At 41.4% G+C, this 14368-nt stretch overlaps 1 protein-coding gene and 1 long non-coding RNA gene across 2 annotated transcripts in view; both read right to left on the bottom strand.

Moving 5' to 3' along the window:
• The window catches only part of LOC147799773 (uncharacterized), a 118555-nt gene that overhangs the window by 78142 nt on the left and 26045 nt on the right, over positions 1 to 14368 (bottom strand). The gene's annotated exons all lie outside the window — the stretch shown is intronic.
• LOC147799774 (large ribosomal subunit protein uL30-like) lies at positions 6841 to 14307 on the bottom strand. Its single transcript, XM_087133550.1, has 6 exons — positions 14273 to 14307; positions 9301 to 9406; positions 8849 to 9015; positions 8142 to 8279; positions 7707 to 7816; positions 6841 to 7353 (listed from the first exon to the last, which is right to left on the bottom strand). Exons 1-6 carry the CDS (start codon positions 14281 to 14283, stop codon positions 7145 to 7147), a joined length of 741 nt encoding a protein of 246 aa, XP_086989676.1. The 5' UTR covers positions 14284 to 14307; the 3' UTR covers positions 6841 to 7144.

Raw genomic sequence — 14368 nt, 5'->3', positions numbered from 1 at the left:
TCTGTCTGTCAGTTTCCAAAGAATTGATGGTTGTACAAGTTTGATGATCCCTAGCGAGTCTCTCAAACCACGGAGGAAGGAATAGACGGTTGAGGCAAAGGCCGAAAAATAAATAAAATACTCGGCCTCTGGTCAGACCAAAGTTCCAGAATTGACTGCGGCGATACAGTTTTTTTGGGGGGTGGGGGTGGGGTGGCTTTTTCGGACTGGCAACGGACACGCAAATGTAATCAAAGAGCAAAGGCTAGTACTCGCACGTCATGCCGCCATTGTTGTTGATCAGCTGGCTGCAACTTTGTAACCTACCCATGGTCTACTGCGTGAGCTCAACATCAACATTAAGGGTGCAGACCACTAATTCAAGTGAGAATTTCTGACCAGCTCATTAGCATTAAAAGTGCCCCCCCCCCACAGTATCTTTTGAAAAAGGAGATTGTTTGGCCCCCAAAATGGTGAGATTGTGTAAATCGTCGCCAGGATCAACTCCCTTGGTCTTTGAGCTTTCATATGAGGGCAGAAGGGCTGAAAACTACGGTTGAAAAATGGTCCTAAGTGCCCGAGAAAATTGAGGGTTGCCCTTTGAAAAATGGCTGCAATCAGACTTCGGAAAAATCACTTTTTTGGGGGGTGATTTTGTTTTGTGGGAATAATTAGAAATGTAATTGGTTAACCAACAAAAATTGAAAAGAAATTGAAAGATAAGTGACCAGACAAGAATTTCATTTGTGTTTCAGAAATCTCAGGGATGTTGGCGTGCATGCTATTGGGCCCTGAACGGTGCTGATTTTACACTGTTTTCAATGGGGCTTGAATTAGTGGACTGGACCCTTAAGCAGTAGTAACGGATCTATCACCAGGTACGAGCTGCCCACGAATTAGTCTGGTTCCTTGAACAAATTGCCCTTCTGACTTATGGACTTTTGGCCGGGAATCAGTCTACTCGCGAACATTCAGGCGGTGCGGAAATAGAGGGCGCTGTTTTGAACATTTTGAGAAAAAATGGGGAAAAAAAGTGATGCGCACGTTCAAAATCGACGCGCGCGGTGACCAGAGACCGACTTGTTTTTTTTAGCCTAAAAAGAAATTTCAGATATTGGGTATAAGAAAATATCACTTGACAGGGTTTTCATTTTATTCATGGAAATCCACGAAAATGTTAATCAAACCAAGATACAACATGGATCGCGTCTGACTTAACGGCAACGGCCGATAATAGCCATTTATCATAGAGACGTTGCGTTGAACTCAGCCATAGCCAGTCATTAAGTCATTAATTAAGACAGAACTTTTGAAATAAACCGATATCCACCATTGCTCAAGACTTTCTACATCCAGCTCTTTGTAACTTAAAAATTCAAAGTCATCAATAACATCAAGTTCTTGTGAATTCCTGAAATTGGATGGACATATACCTTCTTTTTTCAAACAAATTCTTCCCTACACAAAGCAAAACTCTGTTACCACTATAGAAAAGAAATCGAGATAATTTGATTTCCGACTGTGACTCTAGTCCATCGGTAGAAAACTTTCGTGGAAAACGAAATCATTGCCAGCCTGGAGCCGCCACAGACAGGCTGGTTTTCTCTCGAGACTAAAGGATTATTAACAATTATGATCACAGCGAAGCTCCGCTCTGAATACAAAATAAAATGTGTCTTTAGATACAGAGGTCTCAAGATGCTCCTAGACACTAACTCGGGGATGAGTAATGTGCTATCAATTTACTCGTGTCTCGTGCGTCACAGCAGTGACGTAAATCGTACGGTTTATCTGACTGACACACGCTATGAAGAGAAATGATAAAGACTAGCGCCAGCAGAATTTTTAAAGCCGATATTTTTTTGGGGGGGGAGGGAGAGAGGTGAAGTAGAGGTTCGGCTTAAGATTTTTTTGAATCGTCGGTGGCAATGATATCAACCACTGTCAAAAGGTTATAACCGGACCTAGGTGTACTCTTATGAGGGTCAATCTGCTCCGGGAATGTGACAACTACACGATTCAAAGAAGTCTAATGAAACGAAATATACTATCAACGAACCAAACATAATTTAATTCAACAAAACTTGTCCCACACATCACAACGAGACGTGCCTCGATCGATTACAGGCTGATGACCACTGCCTTACGCGGCCACGCCCGTTTGCCTTATATAAACTGAGAACCCTAATCTATGCTAAATCAATTTAGTTTACATCACAGTACCAAGCTGCGATAAAGCATGACAGGCATAGCTTTGAGTTGAGGGGTGGGTGGGCATTGGGTGGGGTGGGGTGGGTTGGCCTATAAAGTAGGAGGGACTGTGCATGGTCTCAGTCCCCTATATCATCATCAACACCGGTACCTGTGGTGTCAAATGACCCGTATTTCGTGCCTCGTGCGGCTTGCCCTTAGTTTCCAGGTTCAATTAGCAAGTTCACCACTAGCAGCATCCCTTGCAAAGAAGGGCACAACGAAAGCCCCTATAGTCCCGAATTCACGCTCAACCTATTTGATCCAGGCCAGAGTTGGAGGTGACCCTAATGTGACCTATTCACTTGGAATTCAAATGCTCGATTGACATTATGCTGTCACTCATGTTCCTTGCTCTATGCTCATAGTTGCATAACTTAATTGACTTTGGCAAACCGCTATGCATTTCTATACCAGTTTGATATTCCCAACATGGTTACAGTAGTCTGTGTTTTTTGTTTGAAAGTAGTGGTTGTTGTCGGAAGTCGTTCGTTTCCAAAAGTTATGCCTTCAGCGATCTTTAATTGAGTCGAGACTTAACGAGGCGCATCCTCAAGCGATGAACTCCAAACCATCACAACCACCATTCCGATGAAAGATGGATTTCACTGCTCTTGTATCAATAATCGGTGGTTTAGTTTCGTTGTAGAACTTCTAGCTGGGAAATACCATAAAACAGTCCAAGATACAGTTGAAGAGGATCAATTGGGTAACAACTGTTTTGAAAGTTTTTCGGATAGTCTGGATCCTCTGCATATTCTTTGGAAAGAGGCATTCATATAATGCACATGCGACGTCTTGCAATCAACCACAAAGTGCGCGCGTGCTGTGTGCGCCGACGAAAACGTGCATGGGGGGCTAGCTTCATGTTTCGCACGGTATTTTCCAAGCATTGTCCACTCGCAATATCGTCATGGACGTAAATCCGGGGGAGGGGGTATATATTCCCCCACTTTTGGGGTGAAGGGATGGGCTATTGAATTATCCCCCCCCCCACTACGGTGATGAGCAAAAACATTAAAGCGAACAGTGAAGAATTTTCAAGATTTCCCAAAGACTAAAATGTTTTCAATATCACTAAAAAGGGAAAGCAATTTTAAAAAGCCATAAATATACCATTCTGATGTAAGATTCTGCATGAATTTGATACACGTCACAGATATACATCCTTTTCATTAACATCGTCCCCTGTATAGTGTATGTGGTATACCCTCCCCCTTGTCAAATTCATGGCCGGGCGAGTCATCCCCTACCTTTCCCCATCCCCACGTCCCATTTCCAACACAGATTTACGCCACTGAATATCGTTCAGACAAGATGCTAAAGGGAACAGAGTGATAACGTTGCCTATTTCCTGTTGGTGTTAAGGCACTGGGTCAGCGATCACAGATCATGAGTGGACAACTTTTGGGCAGTTCTGCGGTTTTGTGCCGATTGTATTCGCGGGGACTTTGACGGAAAGAAGATAGGCCCTTAGTCCATTCACTACCCGCAGTATTAGGCATCCAGATTCTTCAACAAAGTCCACCCAAACAGGCAACAGAATCCTCTCGATGAGGACAGAGAACAAGTGCAGTGATATCTTTTGCTTTCTTCTCAGAGTAAACAGGATGAGCGTCTTTGGAGTTTAGTAGCCGTCTCTTTTTGCGTGGTGTTTAAAACTTCAAATGTGGATCCCAGTTAAAACAATCTTCGGGAGGGAAAAGAGCATGCGTGCATTGACAGAACGCGGGCAAAACGTCAAGTCTCACCGCGATTTGCTATATAGAACTGCCTCAAATCTACCCCTGGCAGGCAGTGTCCGACAGCCGTAGGGTAAATCCTCCCTGTCTGGAATAAGGCTGAGATCAAGAGTTAGACACCTCGGATTAGCCGTGAGTAATTATTCTCAGACGTGGTCTTAAGGTCTTATAGTTCACGCTAGTCGTCCGTTTCAATCTGACGGGACACGCGTTAACATACATACAGAGAAGGTCTGTTTTTACACCCAATTGGGCTGTTTAGAACCTATTTCTAAGGCTCTCCTTTGACCCAACAAAAAGGTATTGCTTACTAAAGTATGGTTTTAGAACAGAGCTGGCATTCAGACCATTACACTTCGATATAAAAGTGACTGTAGTCACTTTTCTCAACCTTGACTCTTCGTTAATATCCCCATTGCAAGTTAAAATAGGCCTGACAAGAAATGTTTCACGTCAAAATATTTACTTCGACTAGGTGGTTCTCATAAATTTAGCCGACATAACCGATTCTCTTCTTGATGAAATGAGTCTCGCTAAAAATGGACAGCGGTGAACACATCAGCCATCAGCGTAGAACCCAGTATCAAGATGACATAAGTACTAAATGGACAATGGCATTCCCACCCTGCATGGGTGCTAACCACTTTGAAGGATACTGGTAAGGTGTAAGTATAAGGCTTTATAGTTAATTCAAGTTACACTGTAATTCCAAAAAGGATATCCCAGTCTACTGTTTCTTTGACAAGATTATACAACGACCGATTAGGCTTGAGGATGTTGTTACCCTTTTGACCGCAAAGCATGTGACAGAATGTGTTGGTAATTACATCATACTTCTACAAAGCTAGTCATCACTTCCATCACAAAGCCCTTTTTACGACACATCTTCTTGAATCCCAAAAGAAATCACCCCAGAACTGTGAAACATTCGTTAATTAAACATGTTGACAAACATTTTGTGCAAAAAACAAAAAAAAACCAAACAAACAAGACAGACATTGCAAAGTGATAGTGCTGGGTTCTACGATCCTGAACGTGGCAAATTTTGGAAAACGGGATGCATTTGAGAAAGGCTTAAGGTTTTAGGATTTAAACAATGTATCAACTGGATAGTATGGTTCCTTCGCTTGACAAAAATGTTTTTTTTTTTTTTTAGGGGGCAGGGAGGGTTAACATATTCCCTAATCGTTCTTCCCAGGGAAACTCCAAATGTCAACCAGCCGTGACCCAGGGTAGATAGAGGGGGATGACTGCCTCAATTTCCCCTAAAATCCCAATGACCCTACCCTTACGCCCTTTAAATGGAGCTGACGGGGTACTTCTGGTCACGTTGGCCCCTAGACGTAAACAAACAGGAGGAAACTGTGCCCTTTATTCCTTACATCAGACCACCGATTTTACTTGAAGACGATTAAAGAAAATCTGCAGGCATTTCAAACTAACTGCAAAGCAAATTTCCAACTGACACGCCTTGGGTAAAGTTTTAGCTGGTTCCCGATTGATTTTACCTTACAAATTCTAAAAAAAAAAAGTCACAGATTTTACCAGCTTTGGGACTCTGAAATTCGTCATACCAAATCTGTCGCATCGAGGTAGCACGGTCGTGTGTAAAACACCTGCAATGTGAACAAATGTATCAAAGAAGCCCGGTTGGCATAGTTACCAATTCTTCTTTAAAAGGCAAACATCTCTCTAATGAGAGACTCTGAAAAATTCACCTGGTCCACTTTGCACACAGTGGAAAAGTTTTCAGTCTGCAGTGTAAGTTCAGGTACATTTTATTCAGTAGAGCGCTTTTTGGCTTTTTGGCAATGGCTTTTTGCGATTAAAATGTGCAAGTTGTACCTCGAGAATCAGTTGTATACCAGACCGTTCAAATTTACCGCCAGTGCATAGCTGGGAGTAACTCTACCTCTGGTCGCTTGAGAAAAACAAATTCAAGGTTTGGAGATAAATACATCAGCATTCTGACGAGCAGTGTCAAGAACAGGAAATACGATTGGAGATGGATTGGAAAAAACATTCAGCATTTGCTTAGGTCAAGAGCAAAAATATCCCTCCTACTCCCTGAAAGGAGACCTCAGTGTCTGAAATAATCAGAACTGAAGAAGCCAATGCCTCTAGATTCTTACTGATAAGAGCCATTTACCCTGCCAACTATTTTGGGTAGCAAGAAAAGTGTGTCAAGAAGAAGTCATTTTGGTTAGTATGTTGGGGTTGACACGAGGGTCCCGGGAAGTGAAGAATTAGAAATCCAGCTAACGCATGGCGAGTGATGTTGATCACCTGGGACCTGTCCAAATAAAATCGGGGATGAACGATTGCTATCAGGGTTTCAGGATGTTAGTAAATGTTTAAGTGCATTCTTACTGCCCCTAAATCTGGTAAATTTGGAAACCAGAACTTGTCTGAATACCGAGCAGAGTAAGACTGATTTAGTTTGAGAATGTTAGAATACTATTTCCAAATTCAAAGTCGGATAATCTGAACTGTAACTCTTTGGGGATTTTTCCCGGATTGGTTCCTAAATGTCAAAACATAGCACAATCCATAAGGCGCTTTAAAACTCGTTTTTTTTAAATGTGTATTTATAAATAATACTGAACAGATGTTAGAAACCATCAAAACCCTGGGTATTTGAAAAGCTGATATTTCGGAACATCGACAGTAATAACTAAACATATCGTGAGGATGTACTCTAGTCAGAGATCATGATCACATCACTAAGAAAATTCTCCACTCTGGAAACACTCAAATAATACTCAAAGCCTTCCACAGTTCGGTTAAAGAAAGGCCCCTACAATCACTTCCCGTTTGTAAAATTTACAACAGACAAAACACAGGTAATAACTCAACTGCAGTCATAATCTTTGCATTAGAAATGTTTTATTTTTGTATTTGGGCAAATGATTACAGAGCATCATCTTGTATACATCGTTTGTTTGTAGTTTTTTGGAGATTCTGTTGGCTCAAGTCTTGGGCACTCTGAAAAAGTAAATGCCATCATGCGTGTTTTCGCTGCTTTATAATCTCAGAAAGTATGCTCTTCAATCAAATAGTTTAAATTCAGAGGACGAAAAAACTACTGAATGATGTATTCAGTTGCTGGCTTATTCAATGACAGAGAGAAACATCTTTCTGGGTTGTGTGATAGTTTATTGGAGGGGTAGGATTTAGTTCATTTTACGTATGAACTCGTTGATCTTGTCCTCCCGGTTGCCGTAGTCACCCCCTTCCACAAAGTGGTTTCCCTTCTTTCTGTAGCCACCACGAGGGCTGCTGAGCTTGAAGGGCCAGAGGAAGTTGTTGGCCTTCTTGAAGTTGGGGCCGACAGTGAAGATCTCATGGATGAGGTCCTCCATGCAGATGATGCCGTACTTGCCTGGAGAAAAGATGAGGAAAATGGAGAATGTGATGTCATATCAAGAAAACATTATCTGTCACAATCTGATACCAGGAGTCATCAAACCATTAGTTAGAAATGTGCTACAGCACAGAAAAGACCTGCTTAGTAGAAACAGGTTATCAGCCAAAATGCCATGTATTCTGTACTTCTTATGACTGGTTCTCTGCTGATTTTGCTTGGCAAACGAATCTGGTGAGCTATAATTTCTGCTTTGCAGCACTACAAAACTAAATTCCAGTTTTAACAGTATTTAATTCAAACCCTCCCAGATCCATCAAAATCTTTAAGAAGCAAGGGAAAAAGGGTTTAACAATTGGAACTGGTTGTACCTAGTGACTTTTCGATGATCTCATTAGAGGTGATGGGCACACGTCTCATTTGAACCTTGCCATAACCACGCTTGTAGACGAGCTCACGTACCGACTTCAGATTTGGGTACCTGTAAAAAGGAAAAACACAGGACAAGGAACAGTGAGCCTTAACCTCAAACAGATAATCCTGAATGAAATACCAGGGTTTTCTTTCACAGTTCTGCGATGATTACATCTGTAAAATTATTTGGTCATGGCTTGAAATTTCAAGCTGTAAGCAAGTAATTTGTATTACGTCAACAAAATTATCTTAGCACAAAAAAATGGTTACCAGCCAAAGTGTGTAAAATATACTGTTTTGGACTGGTTCTCTGCTAATGCTTGGTATATAAATTTGCTCAGCAGTTATCTCTGCTTATCTGTGTAGCTAACCAGTTCCTTCCTTGCACTCACCCCCAGGCAATGTATGGTTCAACCAGTCGCAGCATCTGCAGGGTGGCCTTGTTGAGACGGATGAAGGATCCATTGTGGATCTGCCGCAGTCGAAGCAGTTGAAGGATCTTGCGCACCCTGGGGCTGACGCCGTTGATACTGTCAGAGACAAGGACAATCACTCATCACTCATTTCAGAATTCCCAAGATATTCTGACTAGGGGCTATCCTGAATCTTACGATGCTCTCCAATGCCCAAGAAGCCAATGCTCCATTCTTTGTACTTAAACTTTTCAAGGGCATCGGCCCCATATAATCATAGTGGCTAAGCTTTACCTTTCTAAATCCTACCAAACGCTTAAAAAATCTCTGATTTTATAGACGGGGGTCAGTTAGGGTTATCGTTGCATTGCTAATATAAAAGATTAGAGAGTCTTTGCCATCCATTCAAGACAATTATTTGTGAATAATTTGGATCAGTATTTTTCACAGTATACATGACAATTCAACTACTAATAGTGTTAGGTCAAAATGATCAGGCTTCAGCGTTTTTAGCTTTTCAATATTTAGAAGGATAATTTTTGGCTTTATACATGTTTAATTTAACAGTTCAGCTTAAAATCTTGAAAGCTTTAGACTAAATGTAAATGCATGGTTACAAAATTTCAACTTCAAAAACTCCACAGCTAAGCTACATGTACAATCATATTCCTCAAAAGATCCCTTACCCACGGATTCTGATGATGAAACCAAGCTTAGGTTCGTCCGGGACATAGAAGTTGTTATGCTTCCTGGCCACACGCTTCAGTCTGATGACATCGCGTTCCTTTCGCTTGTATTCCTGGATGTACTGCTCGGCACGCTTGAAGATTGTCTTCCTTTTGACAGCATTTCTCTGCAAACAAAAGCAAAAAGTCTTGACTACTGTAGCAATTAAAACCAAAAAGATGAAAAACTAGTCCCAGTCTCAGGATGGAAACTGAGAACCTGGCACCCTAAATCTTTAATTCTGGAAAGAACATGATGGGAATTTTCTTTTAACGGACAGATGGATCCTTCCATTTGAAGCACTTTTGCTTAATTTGTAATTGCTTCATACAGTTGAAACTTAACAATGTCAAAATTGAACTTCCTTTGGGAGGGATGTGTAACAACTTCGTCAAATGACTAGTGTGTTTACCTTCTTTTTGAGAAGTCGGACCTGAGCCCGGCGTGCCTTCTCAGTCTGAGCCTTTCTCCTCTTTTTCAAGAGGGTCTCGGGTTGCGTGGGCAGCTTTGCTGGAACACTGGCATGAACAGAAGGAAAAAACATAACTTATCGCCTTGGGATTCATAACATTTAGAAGTACTCTTTGTCAGTCTCAGTCAGACATCCTTGCAGCTTGGTTGCACCTGAGCAATAGTTGCATGCAGCACAAAAGGGTTTGCCCCATGGATGTCAGTTAAATGGACCATTTGCTAACTCCACTAGGAACAACTCATCTGTGAAGACAGCTCAACCAGTGGGACTTCCCAACTGTTTACCAAGTTGTCCGTTACGACACATCGACTTTGACACAGAAACAACCTGACCATGCAAGGTTGAACATGACAGAGTGTGGGGCATTTAATACATATTCAGGGTTCTGCCCAGGATGGTTTTAGTGCCGGCAGGACTATCTAAGCGGAGCGCCACCATCGGTTGGCGCGGAGCGTACCCGAAAATTGTTGGAATCTAAAAGCCCCCAGATGGCCGGAAACAGCACTTTCTGGGTGTTTTCAGCTGTGTATACACAGCCTAGAATTAGGGATCTCATGTCTGAAATTTAATTAAAAAATTGACAATTTGTAATTTTGGTCAACTAGGATGAGGTGATAATTTTAGACGGGCAATTGAATTAGAAAAAAAAGAGTAGAAATAAATATTGATTTTATTCTGTAAATCCCTTAAATATTGAATTAATTTCTATCTCTATGATGCCCATAATTTTTCATTGCTATTCAAATCATTTTTCATTTTTTTTGTGTGTTGAAAAGAAGGCAAAACATGCAAAATCTTGGCGGAATATTTTCCTTATTTTCTTTGTACGAAAGTTGGTACAGTATGCATATGGGATAACGACATTCATAAATGTGTGCAGGGATTTTCTGAACAGTCATTTTAAAGTCTACATGAACATAATGTAGATTGGCCATTTGCTTTTCTGACACATCTGGCCATGTGTCACGTGCATACTGAGCGTGTGTATCTTGCCATATGGAACTCGTTTATGGAAAAGGCAAAATCATGCTGTTACTTTTGAATAAAAAAATTACGGACTTAATATTTTCACCGTGGGATAAACAACAATTAACGAATGCGGTGCGATCGTTGGTTTAAAAAACGATCGCAGTGATCGTTTTATGCAACATCGAGCAGAAAATACATGCGCCGAATGTTGCTAACCGTGGTCGGCGCGGCGAAAAACAGTCACGGTCGATTGTCAGTTTTGCAAGTACATGTAAAATTGTTTTTCTGCCAGATTTTTAAGTGTTTAAACGAAGTGTGAATTGGGGCATTTGCAATTTTGTCTTTCTGAAAGTTAAGCCAAATTTTCTTTTCAAGTTGTGGAACTGGGCAAAATCCGGAACTGGACAAACAACGCTGTACATCATGAAGAGGGGGTTTTCCGATCTTCGCGCACTGAGAGCGTTGCATATGCAAGCCTATGTGTGGCCTTCCAACCAATGGAAAGATTCGTTACGCACCATGTACACGTGCATTGCGCGTAGCAAAGCCTCCTATTGGTTCATGTTAATATTCGGTCCAGATATGTTGCATATGCACGTATGTGGGTGCGCAGACGATATGCATGGCAGTGCAAAGTGAAATTTACGAAGAAATTTTACGGTTTCTTCACGATCTTCATATCTTCACGATCGATCCCTCGACTAAGATGCTATTTTATTTGGGTTCTTATCGGGAATACGTGCCGGTCGGAAAAGTTGATTTGGCAGATTGTGGCGGTCAGCAATTCTGCGTGCCGGTCGGGCCCGACCGGCAGCGGCAGATCCCTGCATATTGCAGATCAACGTGCTTGGCAAAATACGCGTGTCACCTTTCACTATGACTCAACTTGGGCCCCCTGACGCAGCATGCACAGGTAGGGCCAATTTCATAGAGCTGTTTAAGCACAATATTTGCTAGAGCGTGAAAAAACCTTGCTTGACAAATCAGTTTACCAGCCAAAACTCAATGTGATGCATATTGTTTTGGAATTGTACTCACATATCTTTTGGTTAGCATGACAATCACATGGATTTTGAGCTGCTAACCTTTGTTTTTTAAGCAAGTTTTCTTTTGCGCTTAAGCAAATTTTGTGCTTAAGCAGCTCAATGAAATTGGCCCCTGCTAGGTAGCACATGCCACCTAAACCAGAGCAGAGCAAGGCTGCGAAGGCTATGCAGCAAGAACAGTGGCCTCGGGCACTATCCACGGTGCACAGTCGCTAGTCTGCTGGTGTGGGAAGTGGTAAATCTCACCCCAGTCAGGGAGCTGTTTCTTTTTTCTATGGACACAGCTTGACATTTGGTGCATAAACCCTATGAGACTGGTTTGAAAAATTGGAAGTGTTTCTATTTTGATTACCTCCACATTTTCCTCGGTAAATAGGACTCTCTGGGAAATTTTATTGCTTATAAATGGCTGATAGGTCACTGCAGAGAACTAATGGCATCCATAAATAGAATTCTTTCCAAGCAAAGTGCCTGTAAAACACACATGCACACAAGTTGTCTGCTCATCCAAGCTCTCTGTTGAGACATGTGTCGCGCTTTTGTCACTTTGTGCATTGTCATGATAGACCTATGTATGTGTAGTCCAACATGAAAACCAAACTGGCTTCCGGACATTGGGCAGATGTTGGACTGAACAACAGGGCTGAGGGACAATGGCTTGCTTTCTGTGGGGTTCGTGTGAACGGGCCGGATGTGTGGCCCCACAGTTCTGGGGGTAGGATAAGCGGGTTGTAGGTCAACTTGACTGTTTGCCAACTCGAATTGAGTCAAGTCGACTCCTGACCAACTCGACCGTCGACAAACTCGACCGTTGAACCAACTTGTCTGTTGACCAACTCGACTTCAAAGTTGAGTCAACTCCACCATTAACCAACTCGACTCTTTGCCAACTCGACTGCATGATTGAAAAATAGATATTAAAAGGGGAAAAATAATGATCGGATTGGTTCCGGATCGCGAAAATTATGGATGCTGATTTTGGCTCAGTGAACCCACGAAATCAACTGAAATGCAATCAATAATTGAACTTGTGCCAATGAGATACTCAAAAATAATTTTCCCAACATGAGAAGCACGCACTCACAAACCCCCAAAATCTGTCTTCACACTGTGCGCAGGCACAGATCACGTCATGCACAGTAAAACAAATTACACGCGCAATCCAGAACTAGGAAAATGCATTCCTTCTATGCCCTGTCCCTGTTGCACTGTTTGCACGGTCGAGTTGGTCGAGAGTCGAGTTGACCTGACACCGGATAAGCCTAGGCCTAAACTGCTTAAGGAAAAATGCTTGCTTTTTAGTGTGAAACGGGAAAGGGTAAGGGTACCTTCTTTTGAACCTGCTCTCTAGTTACTTAACCCTCTATCAGTTTTACATCTCTAGTCCAATGTCATGATATTGTTGCCCCTTTTAAAAAAACCTTTCAGGTTCAACATATTAAAAAATTTCAAAAAAATGGCCAACATGCTCAATGGCAATGAGTAGGCCTTGCGCCTAGCCCAGGTTGCATTGCGACTGACGTCCAGGGTATAAAAAGTCCTCCTACAATGCAACATTTTTTTCAACAGTTTTTCCTCACATTTTTACCAGGAGAAGACAGCTCAAATGTCGTTCACAAGTGCCTTGTACTACGAATTCCATAAATTGCTGTGTTGAAATAACTAAACACGCCTGCGAACAACACATTTAGCAGGAAATTTAGCGCAACTCCATGCTTTTAATCGTGAACGATCTACGTTTGTCTAGTACGTATACTTACACATACGCAAAATAAATAGTAATTAACCGCCTCTTACACATGCGTGGAAGAGCTTTAGGTGTGAAGAAATCGCAGATAAGGCTGTGTATAAAACATGAGTTTTATCATGGGTACGAGTGCACACTTAAAATTAAAGCTGAAATCAGCTAGCAAAAACTGAAATGTAAAAGTTCCAACACTTTTGTACAGAGTAGGTGTACAAAAAAGCTGAAATTCAGGGTCAACATCGAAACAAAAATAGCTGAAATCAGCTAAAAAGCTGAATTTTCACACCCCTAATCTATTTCCACCTCCATTGTCAGTCGTCTAGTGTAGGCCTAAATGAAGACGATGTCCAACCTGGGCCGGCTAGCCTAGCAGTCATGTCAACAAGCGTCAATAACTTGAAAATACGTTATACAGATTTAAAAGTGGTTTGATTACATTTTAGAGACTCTAACACTTGCCACTGTGTAAGAGAAACACCAAATTTGCTTCCAGATTCTCACAGGAAAATGAAAATTTTTTGCGATATATGGGGGCCGCCATCTGTCTGTCCTCTGCCATCCACGCAAAAGCAAAATGGCGGCTGGTTGGACTGCCATGACTGCACTAACAGGCCGACTTTGTCACTCAAATTTCAACACTCAAATATCATTTCAGATAAATATAATACATAGAATCTTTGCATAAATATGCTTGGATAATTTGTTGAAGCTTTGTTGATGCTCGTTGACGCTAAATAGCATGACCCTAGCCTAGCATAAGTACCAGGGGTATTCTTAATGTTCTTATCCCAGGTTCTGAGGTTAGTTTTTTTAAATACTTCACCATCAAAAATTTAGAAGTACATTAATGACTTTTGTAAAAACACCAAAATCTCCCATAAAAATTATCGAATAAATTTTGCCTTATGACTGAGCGTTGCTGAGCATGTGGCTTTCATCTGACATGTACCTGAACGTATGGATGTCAACACTTCAACAGTTTTACTATTATATGATTGAAATTTACCTATAAAACCACTTGCTTATACAACAAAAGTACACTATATCAAATAGAAGCAGTTTTTCTTTGTCTCAACTATATCAGCTTCTTTGAAGTGAGGACATGAAACAGGATGTTAACGGGTTTAATCATTCAGAAATTTTTCCATACCCATCCGCCATTTTGCCCGTGTAGAAAGAGGCTCTTGTATCTACATCCGGGATATTTTAATAGCTGCACGCAATGAATATTTATATAAGCTACGCA

This window comes from Acanthaster planci, linkage group LG02 (genome assembly GCF_054643075.1).
Source record: "Acanthaster planci isolate LZ-2023a linkage group LG02, COTS_SCS, whole genome shotgun sequence".
In the NCBI taxonomy this organism is placed as follows: Eukaryota; Metazoa; Echinodermata; class Asteroidea; order Valvatida; family Acanthasteridae; genus Acanthaster; species Acanthaster planci.
The sequence above is the reverse complement of the archived record's forward strand: the minus strand, read 5'-3'. Positions and strand labels throughout refer to the sequence as shown.

Excerpts from the sequence above, each read along its gene's own strand:
- LOC147799774 (XM_087133550.1), bottom strand. Across the intron at positions 7,817-8,141 it reads GAACCATACATTGCCTGGGG|GTACCCAAATCTGAAGTCGG; the intron begins GTGAGTGCAAGG and ends TCCTTTTTACAG. Across the intron at positions 7,354-7,706 it reads GATCATCGAAAAGTCACTAG|GCAAGTACGGCATCATCTGC; the intron begins GTACAACCAGTT and ends TCTTTTCTCCAG.